Genomic DNA, 17,518 nt, shown 5'->3' with positions numbered 1-17,518 from the left:
GAATTTTATTAATACCAGTGGATTGAAGAGAGAGAGGTTGCTGTGCTTGCACAGCTCCCCACGTTCAGAGGGTGGGTTTGCTGAGATAATGATTGAAATGAAACTTCCCTGCAATAACCACCTGGGGGCTGGACAAAGTAAGTTATAAAGAAAGAATACAGTGGCAACAGGCATTTTTCTGAGGTGCTTTCTACACCCCTGCGCTTCAGTTCCTGAGGCAGAGAGGTTTGGGGTGCTGAAGGTGGCAGAGGCAGCAGTCAGTCAGTGCCCATGGGGTCTCCTCTCCATGGGCAGGGGTCCTGGGGGATGTGGGGAGCTGAGCGCCCCTCTGGGTGCCCCTGCCGTGTGCACTGGTGCTTGGTGGTGCCCTGTCCGAGCCGTGTCCCTGCACCCGCGGGGCAGTCGCTGTCCCAGAGCAGGGCAGGCTCAGCGGTGCCCCAGGCCATGCAGCACCCAGTGCTCCTGGCTGGGGGTGGGTGGCACCAGACTGTGGGAACACTCAGGATAAAGCAAGTCCAGGCACTGCCAGGGTGTGCAGGAAAAGGTTGTGCTTTCTTTTTTTTTTTTTTTTTCCCTGGAATTGTTTTTACTTCACATGCTCTGTACCAGCATTTTTTAAAATGTAAGATGGCTCTTACTCCAAGGTAGATAATGCACTGGTAGCCTGCAGCAGCATCCAGGGCAGACCTTTGCCCAAGTCACTATCCTTAAGAGCAATAACCTGAGCCAGCATGACGGGGGGCTCCAGTGGGGAGCAGTGGTCCTGAGAATACAGATGGGCAACGTGTTATTCAAGTGTGTTATTGTACCTTAAAATTATATCTGCTCGTTACTGAGAGAACAGTAAAGTTAATTTTTGTTAGATTAATGATACTTGAGTAATATTTTTGGTTGAGCTGAGTTCAAATAATTGGCCATTAATTGAAAAAGGAAATTGAAATGAATTTATCTTACACATAAATCCTGTCGTAGTTATTAATGTGTCTTAGAAAATATCGTCCTGTTCCCAGAAATGGATGGTGTACACTGATTCTCCCGAGCTTATTAGCTCTGTCAATTTAGAGTTTGGTTAAGTAAAAAAGATGATTTAGGAAGAGAGCTGTAATTGAATTGAATATTGAGGGAATTCACATGGTGATGAGTTCTCAGCCCACTTCTTCATTAACAGTGTTACAGGAATGTTGAGGCTTGGCAGAAAGGCAGGATTTCCCCAGGAGATGGAGCTGGAGCTCCAGGCTGCAGCACCCAGGTGTGGGCGCTGGACACCCTGCAGGAGCCCCGGAGCCCCACACTGCGGCTGGGGGGACACGCTGGGACACGCTGGGGACACGCTGGGACACACTGCCACCGGGCTAGGGACACACTGGGACACACTGGGGATACGCTGGGACACACTGCCACCGGGCTGGGGACATGCTGGGACACACTGCCACCGGGCTGGGGACACACTGAGACACACTGCCACCGGGCTGGGGACACGCTGGGACACACTGGGGACACGCTGGGACACACTGGGGACACGCTGGGACACACTGCCACCGGGCTGGGGACACGCTGGGACACACTGGGGACACGCTGGGACACTCTGCCACCGGGCTGAGGACACGCTGGGACACACTGGGGACACGCTGGGACACACTGCCACCAGGCTGGGGACACGCTGGGCACACACTGCCACCAGGCTGGGGACACGCTGGGACACACTGCCACCAGGCTGGGGACACGCTGGGCACACACTGCCACCAGGCTGGGGACACGCTGGGACACACTGGGGACACGCTGGGACACACTGGGGACACACTGGGACACACTGCCACCGGGCTGGGGACATGCTGGGACACACTGCCATGGGGCTGGGGACACGCTGGGCACACACTGCCATGGGGCTGGGGACACGCTGGGCACACACTGCCATGGGGCTGGGGACACGCTGGGCACACACTGCCACAGGGCTGGGGACATGCTGGGCACACACTGCCACAGGGCTGGGGACACGCTAGGACACACTGGGGACACGCTGGGACACTCTGCCACCGGGCTGGGGACACGCTGGGACACACTGGGGACACGCTGGGACACACTGCCACCAGGCTGGGGACACGCTGGGCACACACTGCCACCAGGCTGGGGACACGCTGGGCACACACTGCCATGGGGCTGGGGACACGCTGGGCACACACTGCCATGGGGCTGGGGACATGCTGGGCACACACTGCCATGGGGCTGGGGACATGCTGGGCACACACTGCCACAGGGCTGGGGACACGCTGGGCACACACTGCCATGGGGCTGGGGACATGCTGGGCACACACTGCCATGGGGCTGGGGACATGCTGGGACACACTGCCACCAGGCTGGGGACACACACACACACACACACACACCCCGAGGGTGTCTTTCAGGGGCAGTGCTCTGGCCCTGGGGAGGCTGGAGAAGGGGCTCTGCTGCTGCTGGGATGTCGATCACAGTCTCAGATTTGTCATTGTAACCCACTGCTGAACAGTAGACTTTAGAGTGTGTTTTCTTGCTTTTTGATTACTGTAGTCTTGAAGTGAATTTTCTTCACTATTCACGTGAGCCTGTTTCCATTTTACCCTTTCTTCCTCCCTCTCCTTTCCATAGAAAGATAATTTGTATGCCAGTGTTTATTTTTATACTGTTACCTCTAAAAATTTGCCAACCCAGAGAAGTAGTAATTTGTCTGAGTGGGTGGCAGCAGCACTGCTTGGCAAGATGTGATGATCTCTGGAGGGAGGGTTGGAGACTGGGCTGTTCTGCAAGTGCAGGTGATGCCACAGGAGAAGCCACGAGTGTCATTCAGACTCTCTTCTCAAATTAACTCCTATGAGGTCCATCCAGGGAGCAGTCTTCTGGGATGGAGAAAAGTCCAGACTTCTTTCTAAGAGGCATATATGAGAAACCTGCAAGTGTTGTCATCATCAGTCTCCCATATTACTCCTGAGCAAATGCTCCCCTCTGTCTCACTGTTGTTTTGTTTTCCCTAAGTGATAAGTTAGTATAAATATTTTTAAATAAATCTTACTTTGCCAGTTCTTTGGGATTTTTTTGTTGGTACTCAAGCACGTGGAAGCATGTGTAAGGCTAGTGGCAGCGAGAGGGTGCCCAGGTGCAGGGCTGTGTGGTAGTCCTGGGCAAGAGCTGGCAGCAGAGCACTGGTTGTGTGCAAGTGCTGGCTACTTGGATACTTGCGTGGTCTTTATTATATTCTCCTAGCTCCGCTTCCTAGGCAGAACAAAAGGAATAAAACGATTTGAAAAACATGTTAGTATTCCTTATAAACGCCCTAAAGTGCCAGAAGCAAATCTCCAGCCATGTGCTTGCATGCACAAAAGCGCTTCTAGCGAGGTGTGTGTGGTAGAAAAATGGAAATGGAAAAATGAGAATTTTAATTTCCTGTTTGTAGGGAAAATGCAAAGCAGGATGGAGCCTCGTGGTGGCAGTGCTTGCCAGGGATCAGGGCTGGTACTGCACTTGGTGGAGACTGGTTCTGCACATGTTCCAGCAGTTCTTACCTCACTGTCCATCCTCATTGAGTTCATCGTCTTCATTGTAACCCAGAATCCTTTCCTTTTACAGCCTCCTGCTTTTTCAGGAGTTTTGGTGAAATACATGGTTGGGAGCTTCTTGAAATGTGTGTCACGAAGTTTGACCTCTTCATTAGCTTCTATCTTCTTTTAATTGAACAAAAATGAGTTCGTGAAGAAAGCTCATGAATGTCAAAGTTAATCCTACAGCTTCTGACAAAATCCTGGAAAAATGGTTGTAGAAGTATTGTCATTCTGTGACATGGACATTTACTTACAACCACCAGAAAGGAAACCTCCCACTTAATTTCTTAGGGAACTAAGTTGTCTGTCAGGTAATGTCTTCCAATCTCTTCTGGGTGGGAAATGGCATTTGAAAGGTGTTGCCACAGCAAGAGACTTCCTTTGGTTTTGAGTTGTCTTTTTTCCTATGCATTTTTGAAACATATCTCTTAACCCATCAACAGAATTCTTGTTGGGAGGGCATGGCTCATCTTCCACCTGTTTTCTGACACTTTTATATAATTGTGAGAGGAGGAATAATTACAAAACAGTGAGGGATTTCACAGATCAGTAGCCCAGTAATACAGCTATGCGTACATCTCTGTTGCTTACAGATGTGCCGATGCTGAGAAAATCAGTGATAAAGCGGCTTCTTTATCCACAAAATTGTTATACTGTTTTGTATCAGCTATGGAATTCATATATATAATTGAATTTTCTATGGGCTGTGGATTTTATATTAAGAATTCCATCCTGCAGTTGTGCAACAGACCACATGGTTAGGAAAAAAAAATATTTGTAAAGAATTATTACAACCTGTTTTTGTAGGAATACATCTATCTAAAAAACAGCTGCGGTACTTGAAATTAAATTGTAGACTATATTCTCTGAACACAAGAAGAAATCAACTATTTTAAGCTTTTAAAGGTTTTTTTTTAAAAGACTTTTCTCATGGCTGCTGCAGAGGTGAGGCTAAAGCAAAGCCTAGCACTCCTTTCCCGCAGAGCCTGCTGTGGCTGGCGGTCCTTGGCCGGCGCTCCCCGAGCCTGCTGTCCGCGGCTCCGTGTCCCCGGCACCGTGTCCCCGCCGCGGGTCTGGGGGAGCTGTGCGGGGCTGGGCTGGGCTGGGAGCGCCCGGCCGAGGAGAAGCAGCCGCCGGAGAGCGGCTGAGGGCAGCGCGGCGGCCGCCGCCCCTCTCCCCGCTCCGGTGGGTCCTGTCCCCGGCCTGACCCGGGCCTGTCCCCGGCTTGCCCTGCCCGCGGCTGCTGGAGGGAGCCCGCGGGCCGGCAGGGTGCCGCAGGCAGAACGGCACAGGGGATGTTCCGGGATGGACTGTGGCTGGGGTTTTGTTTTGCTCGTTTTGTTTGCTGTGCGTTGTGGTAGGAGCAGCAGAAAGCGCTGAGCCCCGGGGCAGTTCCTCGCCCTGGGCCGCCGGCGGTGGGTCACCTGTGGCACTGCCGCGGGCTGCCATGGGGCGAGCTGCTCTCCTTAAAGTGCACAAACAGGTGGCAGTTTTGTTTGCTTCTGCCTTGTTGCATATTTAATTTCTGCATGTTCTTAAAGAAATTTGACCAAAGATTTATGGAAAGAGTTATTGGTTGGCTCAACACATACCTCAAACAGTAAATCTTCTCAATCATCTGCCATTTGTTTGACAACTCTGCTTTTGACAGTCCAGTGATATTGCTGACATATTTCCAAGGTTTTGATTTGGGAGTCCATGGCAGCTTAAGACTTGTTGTCTGCTTTTTGTATTAAAGTTCTCCACTTCTACTTAGCTTTCCCCCTTCTGTTATAGTACATAATACTTGGAAGAACATAGAACTTAAAGTGCATGTCTCTTGAAGAATAATTCAGTTTGATAAACTTGTTCTATTCAAACAGTAAAGAACTTTGAGGGAAAGCATGACTAGAAAGAGATTCTCACTTTTTGTGAATGGAATAAAAATTTTGTTTTCTCGCCTTTTATTTAAATACGGTTTCTTTGCAGTCCAAGAACACGGCAAATCTTCTGGAGGTGAAAGGAAGGAAATTTCCGCGGCAGGGGAGCTGGGAGCAGGCTTTGCAGAGTTAAAGGCTGTCTTGGTCAAAGCTCACGGCTTTGATCGTGGCATCCGTCCCCGCCCCGAGTACCGGGGCTGACACTGCTGTGCCCTGTGTGTCTCTGCCGGGCCCCAGGACTCTGCTGTGCGGCGCTGGGTGCAGCGGAGCAGCACCAGCCCGGACACGCCGGCGCTGCCCCGCTGTGTGCGGGGCGGGCCCGGGGTCAGCGGCCGGGCTCAGGGCGGGCCCGGTGCTCAGGGCCGGCCCGGGGCTCAGGGCCCGGGCTCAGTGCGGGCCCGGTGTTCAGGGCCGGCCCGGTGTTCAGTGCGGGCCCGGTGCTCAGGGCGGGCCCAGTGCTCAGGGCCCGGGCTCAGTGCGGGCCCGGTGCTCAGGGCCGGCCCGGGGCTCAGGGCCCGGGCTCAGGGCCCGGGCTCAGGGCGGGCCCGGTGCTCAGGGCCGGGGCTCAGGGCGGGCCCGGTGCTCAGGGCTCGGGCTCAGGGCGGGCCCGGTGCTCAGGGCCGGCCCGGGGCTCAGGGCCCGGGCTCAGTGCGGGCCCGGTGTTCAGGGCCGGCCCGGTGTTCAGTGCGGGCCCGGTGCTCAGGGCGGGCCCAGTGCTCAGGGCCCGGGCTCAGTGCGGGCCCGGTGCTCAGGGCCGGCCCGGGGCTCAGGGCCCGGGCTCAGGGCCCGGGCTCAGGGCGGGCCCGGTGCTCAGGGCCGGGGCTCAGGGCGGGCCCGGTGCTCAGGGCTCGGGCTCAGGGCGGGCCCGGTGCTCAGGGCGGGCCCGGTGCTCAGGGCCCGGGCTCAGTGCGGGCCCGGTGCTCAGGGCCGGCCCGGGGCTCAGGGCCCGGGCTCAGGGCCCGGGCTCAGGGCGGGCCCGGTGCTCAGCGGCCGGGCTCAGTGCGGGTGCTGTGGGCACAGGGGCTGTGATTCCCCACCCGCGTGTTCACTGCGAACATCTCCGGGCCGGGCCGGGCTGGGCCGGGAGCGAGGGAGCTTCCCAGGAGCAGAAAGGAGAGTAGAGGGTTGCTCGGTGTCCGTGGTTAGCAGCTTACCCCTGAGCAGGCTCTTCCCCCAGCCAGCGCTGAGTGTTTCGGTCCGTGCTGCGTTCGGCACACTGGGGAACACGAGTTGGACACTGAAGTGTTGTGGAGTGTATCCACTCGGACCTAAGCCTTCGCTTCTAACACACAGGGATCCTCCCAGCCTTGTAGTCAGGCTGCGGGGCAGTGCTCAGCAGCCCCTCGCTGCCCCCCAGCTGTCCAGGCTCCTCACAAGGGCTGCTGCTTCAGGGGCACTCTGAGTAAAGCCTTGATAAGTGCTCGGGAGGATGTGGTGTATTTAATAGAACAGAAGGAATGGTAATGGAAAACAGTGTTATCTGCTCAAGTAATTGAGGATCTGACACAAATAATACAGGAAATACTTTAAATTGAAGTTTTCAAAGCCCCACATGGGGGTCCTCTTTAGAAATTTGGGCACCTAGTTCCCAAGTTTAGTATTTTTACAGAAAAAAAAGCCAAAGGTATGGAGCAGTCAGAAATTCTGTTTGCATTTGTGTGTAGCAGGATGAAGGGCAGGGCCAGTTACACAGAGCCTTCATGTCATTAACAGCTCTTTTCAGGTAATGCATGTGTGGAATTTGGTTTGTGTGACAAAATGTTTGATGTGGAACAGCTCTGGCTTTTAAGAAAAGATATGAGATTGGAAAATAAGAAAGTAATTGCTTGAGAAATTATGAAATGCTGCTTAAGGTACTTGCTAATGTGTTTGTCTGAGGCGCTGAATTAATACTTAAATAAGATCAGTGTGACTGTAGAAAAAATCAGATGCATGGTGTTTACTGACAGAAATTGATGGGTTTATTAGTGTTTGACATAATGTTATAATGCAGCATTTGTAGCCAAAAAGAAAGCAATCCATGAGGCTGCTCACACCCTGACTGTGGACATCCTATGGCAGTCGGGCTTCACTGCACTGCTCACCCACCATACCGTGCAGAAAGGCTGGGAATGCAGCTGTTATTTCACAATGAAATAAAAACTAACGGGAGCAAAAGATAGAGTTGTGTTATGTCACCTGATCATATCTCAGGGTATGGCTGTTGCTGTGAAAGACACTGAACATTAATTTCCAAGGGAAAAAGGCTAAGGTTCTGCACAGCACTTGGGTGGTGCTGAGCTGAGCTGAAGCCCGCAGGCTGTGCTGACAGAGGCCGATGGGTTTTGGCAGTGGAGCCATGCCCAGGGACAGAAGCCAGTGACAAAGGCCCAGCAGACAGCGTGTCATGCTTCAAGAGCCCTGAGTGTTCGGAGGTTTGGACGCGAGGGTTGAAATGCCTCAGACACACTCTCATTGCTCCGTTACATTTAGCAATGTTTGCAGCATACGGACCCAAACTAGAACCCTCTGACACTGAGGAAGTGTTTCCACTTCGCTTAGAGGGCTTTCCAAGTATCTATTGATCAGTGTTCCCTAACAGCACAGAAATAATGTGTCTAATTTAACTGGCCACATGGAAGAGTATAGAAAAAACATTAGTTATCCCTTGAAAGGCTTGGAACGTCGATAGGAGGACATAACATTAATGACTTTCCTATACACAAGCTTCAAAAATGGCTAAATGAGGAAGAAATTACAAATTTATTTTCCTATAATTTCAGCAGTTGTCTTGTTTTACTGCACCAGTAAAGCATTAAGCAATGAAATGTCAAACAGGGAGTATTTTCCTGACATGCAAAGTGTGTGAAACAAAAGAGGAAAAGGTAGAAATGTGGGGTTTAGTCATTTTGACAAATTCAGTGATTTTTGCTCATGAATTCTGGCTGAGACACTGCTGTCTCTGTCCAAACAGTTCCAAATATTGCTATTTACTGAGTGGCTCACTGTACAGGAGTAGCTTTGTGTCTCAATTCTGGCCTTTACACTGAACACAGATTGCCATATTGGCAGTAATTTATTAACATAAATAAATGTAGCAAAACAAAAGCAACTGATCATACAATTTTTTTAATAAACAGGATAAATACCGCGTCTCCTGAGGTGGCAGCAGTTGCAGTTGGGAAGAGTTGTTATCTGTTCCCTTCTTTTAGTTGTGCATACCAAAGTGTAAAGGAGTTTGGGATTGGTTCCATTCTATTCCATATTTTCCAGGCAAACAAAAGATGTTGTTGGAGAAAAATGTAAAATCTGATTTCTGAATGAAGTAAAATCACCGTGAACATTGGTTCTGGGAGTGATGGACATGACTCCTGGATTACACACACAGTTGCTGTGTCCTGTGCTGTGTCCCTCCCTGGCAGGGCTGAAGTGCTGGTTTGCCCACGGGGTTTGGTGCTTGTGTGACTGGTGGTCCCGGCATCCTTCCAGTCGGACTGTTCAGGTTGTGCATCTTTTGTCTCTTAGGTTTAGTGGAGAAGCACTCATCCTAACATTTGGAACATCTCTTACAAGGAGGCATGTTTTTCTTTTCTGAAAGTTGTCGCTGCACCGGGGTTCTGGGACATCCATGTTATTTTTCCTCAAACTAGAAGGCTTCTCTTACACATACTTTGTAATAAGCATAGGAAGAATTGTGCTGTAAACAGGAATTGGCATCTGAAAAGTGGATTCTGTTTCTTCCAAATAACAAGGTCAGTAAAGGAGCAAAGTTTTATTTGGGGCAGGAAAGGGAATCAGCTTATCCAAGTGGGAACACCAAATGATATAAATACCATGGAAGATGGAAATCTGTCTCGTACAGTGTTAGGGCTGATCTTTAATATCTGTGAAAGTCAGCAGATGTGCCAGTGATGAGCCAGTCCGTGTCCCTGGAAGCAGACTGGGACAGCACGTGCCTGTAGGTACAGCTCACAGTGATGGAAGTTGTGAGACATAGGGCTGCCCAGAAACTGGGCCAGAATTTAATATGAATTAAAATTCATAGTTGATGGTTTGACCATTTAGAGTAGAGCAGTTTGGGGGGTTTGGACCATGGAATAAGGAATCATGTAAGGAAAGGGAGTCTGCATGGATGGGTAATGTGTGAGAATGTTGGGAACAAAGTCCTAATGATCATTAAATGTATGTGCCCTGGGGAGTAGAAGAAGACAAATCATAATTTTAATCTAAGAAACCCAATCAAACCAACACACACACAAATACCAAAAACTCACAACAAATCACAAAACCCTCTAACTGATTTTGCAAGAATTTTTGTCTCTCTCAGCTAATTACAGTAATGGCTCACCAAACCTAGGCTCGGAAGGCTGCAGTCTTATATGCCTTGTATTCCTGAAAAGGTTTCTGTACTGACTCATTCTTTGTGAAGCAAAGAGAGTGCAGATCTCTGCATTGGGACCTTAGGCTGAACCAGAGCTTATCTGCTGCACACACTCTGGACCTTCACTCTATGGGTGTGTCCTCTCTCCAGACTCGCCCTCTAGGCAGGGACAAGGACTCCTCTCTGGTGGTACCTCCACTTAGCTTTTGGGCAGCAGTGGGAGAACACTTGCCTGTGGGCCAGAGACCTTGGAGGTAAATGGGGAAGGAAGGGATGAAAATATAATTTGGAAGCTGCTGTTTTCTGTGGAAGTGCAAAACAGCTTCTTTGCTATAAATTTGTATTGACTGGTAATTTCTCCATGTAGACTAGGGTTATTCTTCTGTATATGGAAATCATTTTTTTGGTGGACCAAAAAAAAGCATTTCCAGTGGTCCTGAAAGAGTGAGAAAAAACTGAGCTAAAAAAATTAGAACACTTGGAAAATACAAAATTAAAAAAGCTTAGATGAAACAATCCTAAATCAGGCTGTGAAACTGGAGACAGTCACTAGGCAGTCATTTCTTAGGATTTCCAGTGCACCACAGCTCTGCTTCATTTTTGTGCCTTTAACTATAAGCCAACAAAATACCACTTGCATAGTTTTTGTAAGTCTTCTCCAGAGATGCAGCAGGTATTAACAGCCAGTAAAATGCTGTGTGTCTATACTGGCTGAGAGGGAAGGATGTGTTCCTTAGCAAGGATGGTAGAGTGGAGAAGTCTGGGGAGCATTATCCAAGGTATGTGTCTGCATCAGAGCACATCCAGTGATGGATGTTTTTCCAGGGGCCTTGGATATGTCCTCTGTTTTCAGCCTTTCTCCCAGGTGAGAGATACCAACTCACAAACTTGTTCCCTGCTAGGCTTCCAAATAACCCCTGGGAACACCAGGATCATAGGGCGAGTCTCAGCCAGGTTTTAGTGTTTGTCTTCTGATCTCCTAATACTAACATAAGAGTACAAAATTTCATGTGTCAGCCTGGATTCCCTTGGTTTCTGACTGACAGAGGTCAGCAAACCAAGAATTCTTACTGAGTTGTGAGATTTAATTGGAAAATTAGATGCTTTGCAGTGAAATCCAAGAACTCTTCCTTCTAAACAGCGTCACAAAACCACAGGTGATCATCCATGCGTTTGGGTTGTTTGTCAGTCACTGCAGTTCTCCACTTCTTGAATCAAGAAGGACTTACTGACTGGAATTTAGAAATGCGTATCAGTCCCTCTCCATACAGAAGAGGTGTATCGGGGACGGTGTGCTTGGGTGCTGTGCATGTCCCTGTGAGTCTGAGGAAGTCTCCTTACCCTGACTTTGCAGTGCTGCTGTCAGTAAGCCAGAAGCTGCTGGCTTTCAGTTAATGTCATTACATAAAGCTGCTCCTTTAATATGACCTTTAGATCGGATACATAATTTGGAGAAATAGTCCTGCATTTACTTTTCAGTTAGTATTCTGGAACACACCCCAGGAGGATGACTGTCATTTATCACTCTTCCAAGCACAGGACTTCATGAAGGCAATTTTTTAAAGAGTATGAGCTATTAATTATGCCGAGAAAAGAATGTGTTCCTTGGAGCAGCCCATCTTGCAGATACACATTTCTTCATTGTCTCTGCTGCTTGCTTTCTAAGACACACTAAGAAGCAAATGTGAGATTTCCTCATAAATGCTTCTTATTGGTAGATGCTTTTCCCATTTTGGGATCCATGTGGTTTCAAATGAGCTGTGCTATTAAGGAACTGATTACTGCACTAAATAACAAGTAACAGCTATGTTATTGTATCACCAATGACTTCTGGGGGCTGGACATCACCATTTTGTTACAAAGTCACTTGGGGTGTCCAATTAGTGCTTGGGTTTGAGTTGTGCTTCTGTGATCATACGAGTACTTTGTCCAGACAGCATAGTCAGCCTGCAGCAAGTTACCTGAGCAGTGCATGCATGCCCAGATAAGCTTGAGTCTTCCAAGCTCTGCCAGCCACAAGTCCCACAGGCCTGTTCTCATGCCACACACATCCCATCCATGACCTCCATGTCACAGTAAAACCTGCAGTTAATGCTCTTCTCAGTGTTTAGAAACACTCGTCCTTTTTCTGAAGCGCTGTGTTGGTGTTTGTGCAGCATCTGAGTCTCCTGCCCTGGAAGGGTGATGCTGTTGTAGAAGGGAGGTTTGGAGCCCCGAGACTGTAGGTAAAAGGTACCTGTGAAGCTGGTGTGTCCCCGGGGAGGGCAGGCAGAGCCAGGCCGGAGCGCTCAGGGTGGCTGTGGCTCCTGGAGCAGGGCAGGAGGTGTGGGCAGCGCCCGCCGGCTCTGTGGCTCTCGCCAGCCCTGCAGCGCCGATCGATGGAACCACCAGAGCCCACGAGCAGCCCCTCGTGCCACAGGATCCTCCCTCCTGCTTCCCCCGTGCGCTCCACTTCTTCCAGCCACCAGAACAATATTTTGAAATTTATGGAAAATTAATTATCGATTACAGATGTGCCCTGGTTCAAGGAAGGTAAAAAGGAATGGATTCATTTACGATGAGGGACGTAATCCGCTTTGTGAAACTGATTGTCTTTCGCTCTGCTCCAGCCCTCCCTCTCTTCCCCTTCTCTCTCATCCTGCCCCCTCCCCCTTCCCGTACACCGGGTAAGAGACAGGCCTGATAAAGTGGGAGAAGCAAGATTGGTTTTCTAAGGGCACCAGGCCCTTCATGACCAGGTAAATCATGGGCTGTCTGGAGCTGGGGCTGGGTGATGACCTGCTCCCTGTGCCGCGGCACTGCACCCCCCTGCGGGACGTGATGATGTGCACCCGTGCGGCTGCGGGGGGCTGCAGTGAAGGTGAAACTGTCATATCGATCTTTTTAGCACTAAAATATGAGCCACTTTACTCCACTCCCCGATGCTGTGATGTGAAAAATAATAACTCGGATCCAAATTAAAAATATTGATCTCTGGAAGGTGTTGAAAGTAAATAAACACCTTCCGAAGTTTTCGGGTCAGCCAAGAAATGGTATTCAGCAATAAATGTGTCGGCATGTCAGAATCCAGGGTTCTTGATCTGTTTTTCCTTTCAAATTGATTTTTCATTACTTACTTCCTAAAAGTGTTGGAATTTGGTCCTCTACCGTTAAATCTCAGTGTTTGGGCAAATTATTTCTTTGGGGCTTATGAGGTGCTCCTAATCCACTCGGTCATTGATTGATTGATTTTTGACTCAATAAACTTGCATTACCCTTGCTTTATTTAAGGCTTCCATCATAATTTTTTGTACATTTAGGCTTGACTTTTTTATTTCCTTCTAACAGATGAGCTGACATTGGTCTATCAAACATGTGGGAAAACAATTGCCACAAGGTTAATTTTATTGCTAGCTCCATGCATTTTAAGTAGGTGCCAGGTATTTTCCACTTCAGGCTGATAAATTGCAGTTGAACCACTAAAGCATAAGAATGAACAGAAGCACTGTAGCAACAACAATAGAAACCCCATAGAAATGCATCACAGAGCATAAGCATTAAATGGATTATTTTTGCTTCATTGGTTTAACTTCATTTTACATCCGACCAGCAGTAGGTATGCAGCAGTGTAATGAGCTCTTTAAGTGGGACTTGCTCGGGCCCTGCAGCATTGTGTACTCTGGGCGTGGATGTATTTAGGTCTTCCTGGTTAGCGGAAAGGGTAAAATAAAGTCACCTGCATTTTCAAAAAGTCATTTTCTCTTAAAAAGCAGCCAGTTGAGTTTTAGATATCAAAATGTTCTTCTGAACAGGTTTATTGATGTTGCTGTTCTCTGGCAGCTGTCGCAGCAATGGCAGAGCACCGGCTCGGTGCTGAAACATAGCAGGAAAGGAGAGCTGCAGTGGGCTTGGGAGGAGCCTCTTCCATGAACAGAAAGGAGTTTGGTCGGTGTTAAAAAACACCCTTAAGCCACTGGGTCTGTCCTGCAGAGCCTTCACTGCACCCCAGCTGTCCTCGAGTCACTGTTCACACCTTCATATGTTTCCATAGGCACAAGTTCCCATTTTGCAGTGTTCCTTTCCTGGATCATGTGTTTATTCTGTTTAATTCAAGGCAACATCATCAATTAAGAGGAATAAAACTGGATCTCTGTAAATTACTTGTTATAGCTAATGGCAGTTTGGGTCATTGTCCACTTCCCTCCATAACTGCATTTCTTCAGCCAGGTTATTCATCAGCCATTGTTAGTGTGCAGTAGTTTGGTTAAAATGCCTGGGGTTTATACTATTTGGGTTTTTTTTAAACCTGTATCTGTTTTTCTGGTATTCCTGTGAAATGGCACCTAAGTGTGCTCCCAGGGCTTTAAGGCTTACACACAGGAATCTGTAGGTACCACCAGCTCACAGGTGGGGTTCCCCATGTCCTGGGAAATCTGGCAGTATTTTTCATGTCCTTTCAGATCACTTGTGGTGAGGGCAAAGGGAAAAAAAAATTGATTTTTTAATGATGTGAGTGTTGTAAATGCAGTTTGTAAACCTGTTACTCTTTGTGTGTGCTAAATAGCAAAGATCCTGTGTTTATTTTCAGGGACGTTTTTTTGACTGTGGGTTAATGGATATTCTTAGAGTTTGTTCATAAAATACCCAGTTCAGTAATGAAAAAATAGGAAGAGAATAAGTCTTTAAGAGTGTAGGCCAAGGAACCAGTAAAAGAGCAAAAAACCGCAGGTTTACATGCAGCGATGTAAAGATGGAAAGCAAGAAAAAATTCCTAACAGTCTTTAAATGTTGTCTCCTTCCTTCATAGCTTTGCAGTCCTTGTCCTGTGGACATCTTTGGCAGCTGTGTCTAACACAGCAGCACTAAAACTTTTCTCCTTTCCTGTTTAGGAATATTTCCAAGTGGAAAAACAATATTAGATTCTGTTTTACTTTGGAAATTAAAGAGAGTACAGACCCACTATGTATTTGGGTTTTTTCTCTATTTTCAAAAATGTTTCTGTTTCATTGGCAAAAAGGAGAACTTGGAACGTTGTCGTCCTGACACCTGAAAATACCAGTGCCAGGGTTAAGAGATCACGTGTCAGGAGCATCCTCAGCTGCTGCAGCACTGTGGCATTACCCTGGTCATGCCACATTGTCCTTAGCAACCTTCCCCTGACTGTGATACTAAAAAAAAAAAAAAAAAAAAAAAAAAAAAAAAAAAGTCAGTGGCTGTTCAGGTCTTGCTGGTTGTGTTTATTTTCTCGGTTTATGGTAAGATCAGTGTTATGCCCAGATTGTCTTTTAATTCAATCACTTGTCACTGGACTTTCCTAAAGAGTACGAAAAATTTGTAACTGACAGGCTGGCAAAGGTTTGACCAAGTGTACTGTGGTTGGACCATATATCAGGGCAAAAGACAAATATGATTGAGTGCTGTGTCATGGCACCACGTGTGGGAAACAAATATTCCGCATGAAATCTATAGGAGCAAACTGAAAATTTGTTAAGCTCTTAAAGAGCTTAAAGGCTTGTTAGCATTTCCTGACAGAAGCCCACTGAAGCAGTGAACAGAAGGAGCCGGAGTCACGATGGCTGATTCAGAATTCAGATCAGCGGTTCTGCTCAAGACCCTGCTCTGTGCAGGCACTCATGTCAGTGCTGGGACTGGGGCCAGGATGGCACCTGGGAGCCTCTTCACTGCATGGTTTGAGACCCCCTGCAACTGAGCAACTGTCACCTGTGTTCAGAGAATTCATCAAGTTCCTTTTTGTCAAACTGTAGAAAAGTTCTGGTAATTTCTTATAAAATGCTGCTGTCCTTTGTGTGTTTGGATGGGTTCTGCTGAAGGGGCTGAGCTCACAGTGTTTGGGTCTAACATGGCCATCTGCTGCCTCACCAAAAAGGGTTTAAATGAGTTTACTTTGCCCAAGATGGGTACCTGATGTGAACAGCTTCTTGTGGAGCTGCCAGCATAGGACAAAGATCCTCCATCACCCAGATGAAGCCTCTCATTACTGCAGGTGCTAAATGAACCAAATATGCATAGGAGGAATGAAGATCAAGATAGATTAGTAATCTGTTAAAGCACTTGGTTTTCCTTATCTTCTCACAGATTAATAAAGGCCTAGTAGAAAAAATCAGCTCATACTAGATATAGTAGTAAAAGAAAGAATTATTTTCAAACAGAACAGTGATGAAGATAAGTAAATCTGATGGACTCCCAGTAATGTTTGGTTTGTTTCTACTGACCTGTGTTATTTCCTTAAAAGCCTGCCAGTGCAATTTGAAAAGCACAGTTGAACACTTGTTCTATCTTCAGCAGCAAAGCTTTGTTCAATAATTCTGAATGAATCTGTCACTTGGGGAAAATTTTACCAATGCTTCCTTCATTCTTCAGGCACTGAGATCAGTGATGATTATTAAGCTTTGCAAAGCCAACATGGGTCAACATGTGCATGATAAATGGAACTATTATTGTACGTAGGGAAACAATTAATGTGTTGCTCCGTTCGGTGGGATGTCCATTAACACACCCTACTAGTAATGCAAGCCAGAAAAGCTGTAGTAGCATGTGCCCAGGTTTTAGGTGAGGTACAAAGGGAAATAGTCTAATAGTCTATTCAGGAACTAGTTTGAAAGTTGTATTCCTTCCCTTCCCTTCCCTTCCCTTCCCTTCCCTTCCCTTCCCTTCCCTTCCCTTCCCTTCCCTTCCCTTCCCTTCCCTTCCCTTCCCTTCCCTTCCCTTCCCTTCCCTTCCCTTCCCTTCCCTTCCCTTCCCTTCCCTTCCCTTCCCTTCCCTTCCCTTCCCTTCCCTTCCCTTCCCTTCCCTTCCCTTCCCTTCCCTTCCCTTCCCTTCCCTTCCCTTCCCTTCCCTTCCCTTCCCTTCCCTTCCCTTCCCTTCCCTTCCCTTCCCTTCCCTTCCCTTTCCTTCAGCAGGAATGAACTCTGCTCTGAACAGTGGGGTTAGGCAGCTGTCCCCATCTGTACCCTTGGTGAACCATGCTCCCTCTCTGCCTTGTGGGAGCAAGCTGGATGCTTGAGGAGAAGTGCCTTGTTCAATACTCTTGGCACATTACTCCTTTTTAATATATATTCTATGAATTCAACTAGCTAGCTGTAGAATCCATATGTGGACTCATGTCTGGATTAATTATTCATACAGCATAACAGGGGAGACATTTCAAGCTGTCAGTGCAGATACTGCATAATATTGTTAGGGATGATAATTTCAGTGTGGTATGAAAACAGTGTTACTTCATATTTCCTAATATAATTTAAAATACCCTCCAAAAGACGTATGTTTAATTTCCTCTTCCAAGTTTCCTGAAGAAGAGTAAGCCCTGCCCAACACACGCTTGCTTCCATATGCTGTGGCAGCAGCCAGGTCTTCAGGCCTGTCACTGATGTGAGAAGAGAGAGGGTAAAGCAGAGTTTGAAGGAACTGGGGAATCCCAGAGTAACAGTGCCTCACTCGTTTGATGTGCTCTCTGGTCATTTTTTAAAAGATAGCAGTTTGGTTCTGTTTTGGTGCAGAAGCTTTATAATTTAAAGATTTCATTATCAGAGCAAAATGTCATTAACTCACATTAGTAGCATTCCCATGGAGTCCCAGTTTTGAATCTGCAGCTATTCCTGCAGGAGACAGATCTTTCTCATTACATTGGACAGCACTCGGGGCTTGGGTCTGAGCTGTGCCACGGCAGCAGC

General features: G+C 47.9%; 2 protein-coding genes across 5 annotated transcripts in view; one reads left to right on the top strand and one right to left on the bottom strand.

Moving 5' to 3' along the window:
- The window catches only part of INPP5A (inositol polyphosphate-5-phosphatase A), a 188,993-nt gene that overhangs the window by 61,349 nt on the left and 110,126 nt on the right, over positions 1–17,518 (top strand). The window lies entirely within an intron of this gene.
- LOC128791322 (DBF4-type zinc finger-containing protein 2 homolog) lies at positions 1,169–4,628 on the bottom strand. The gene is made up of 2 exons (XM_053948883.1): positions 3,044–4,628; positions 1,169–2,921 (listed from the first exon to the last, which is right to left on the bottom strand). Exon 2 carries the CDS (start codon positions 2,316–2,318, stop codon positions 1,353–1,355), a length of 966 nt encoding a protein of 321 aa, XP_053804858.1. The 5' UTR covers positions 2,319–2,921; positions 3,044–4,628; the 3' UTR covers positions 1,169–1,352.

This window comes from Vidua chalybeata, chromosome 8 (assembly GCF_026979565.1).
Source record: "Vidua chalybeata isolate OUT-0048 chromosome 8, bVidCha1 merged haplotype, whole genome shotgun sequence".
Classification (NCBI taxonomy): domain Eukaryota; kingdom Metazoa; phylum Chordata; class Aves; order Passeriformes; family Viduidae; genus Vidua; species Vidua chalybeata.
This window is presented reverse-complemented; position numbering and strand designations above follow the sequence as displayed.

Excerpts from the sequence above, each read along its gene's own strand:
- LOC128791322 (XM_053948883.1), bottom strand. The coding sequence starts at position 2,318 with ATGGCAGTGTGTGCCCAGCATGTCCCCAGCCCCATGGCAGTGTGTGCC.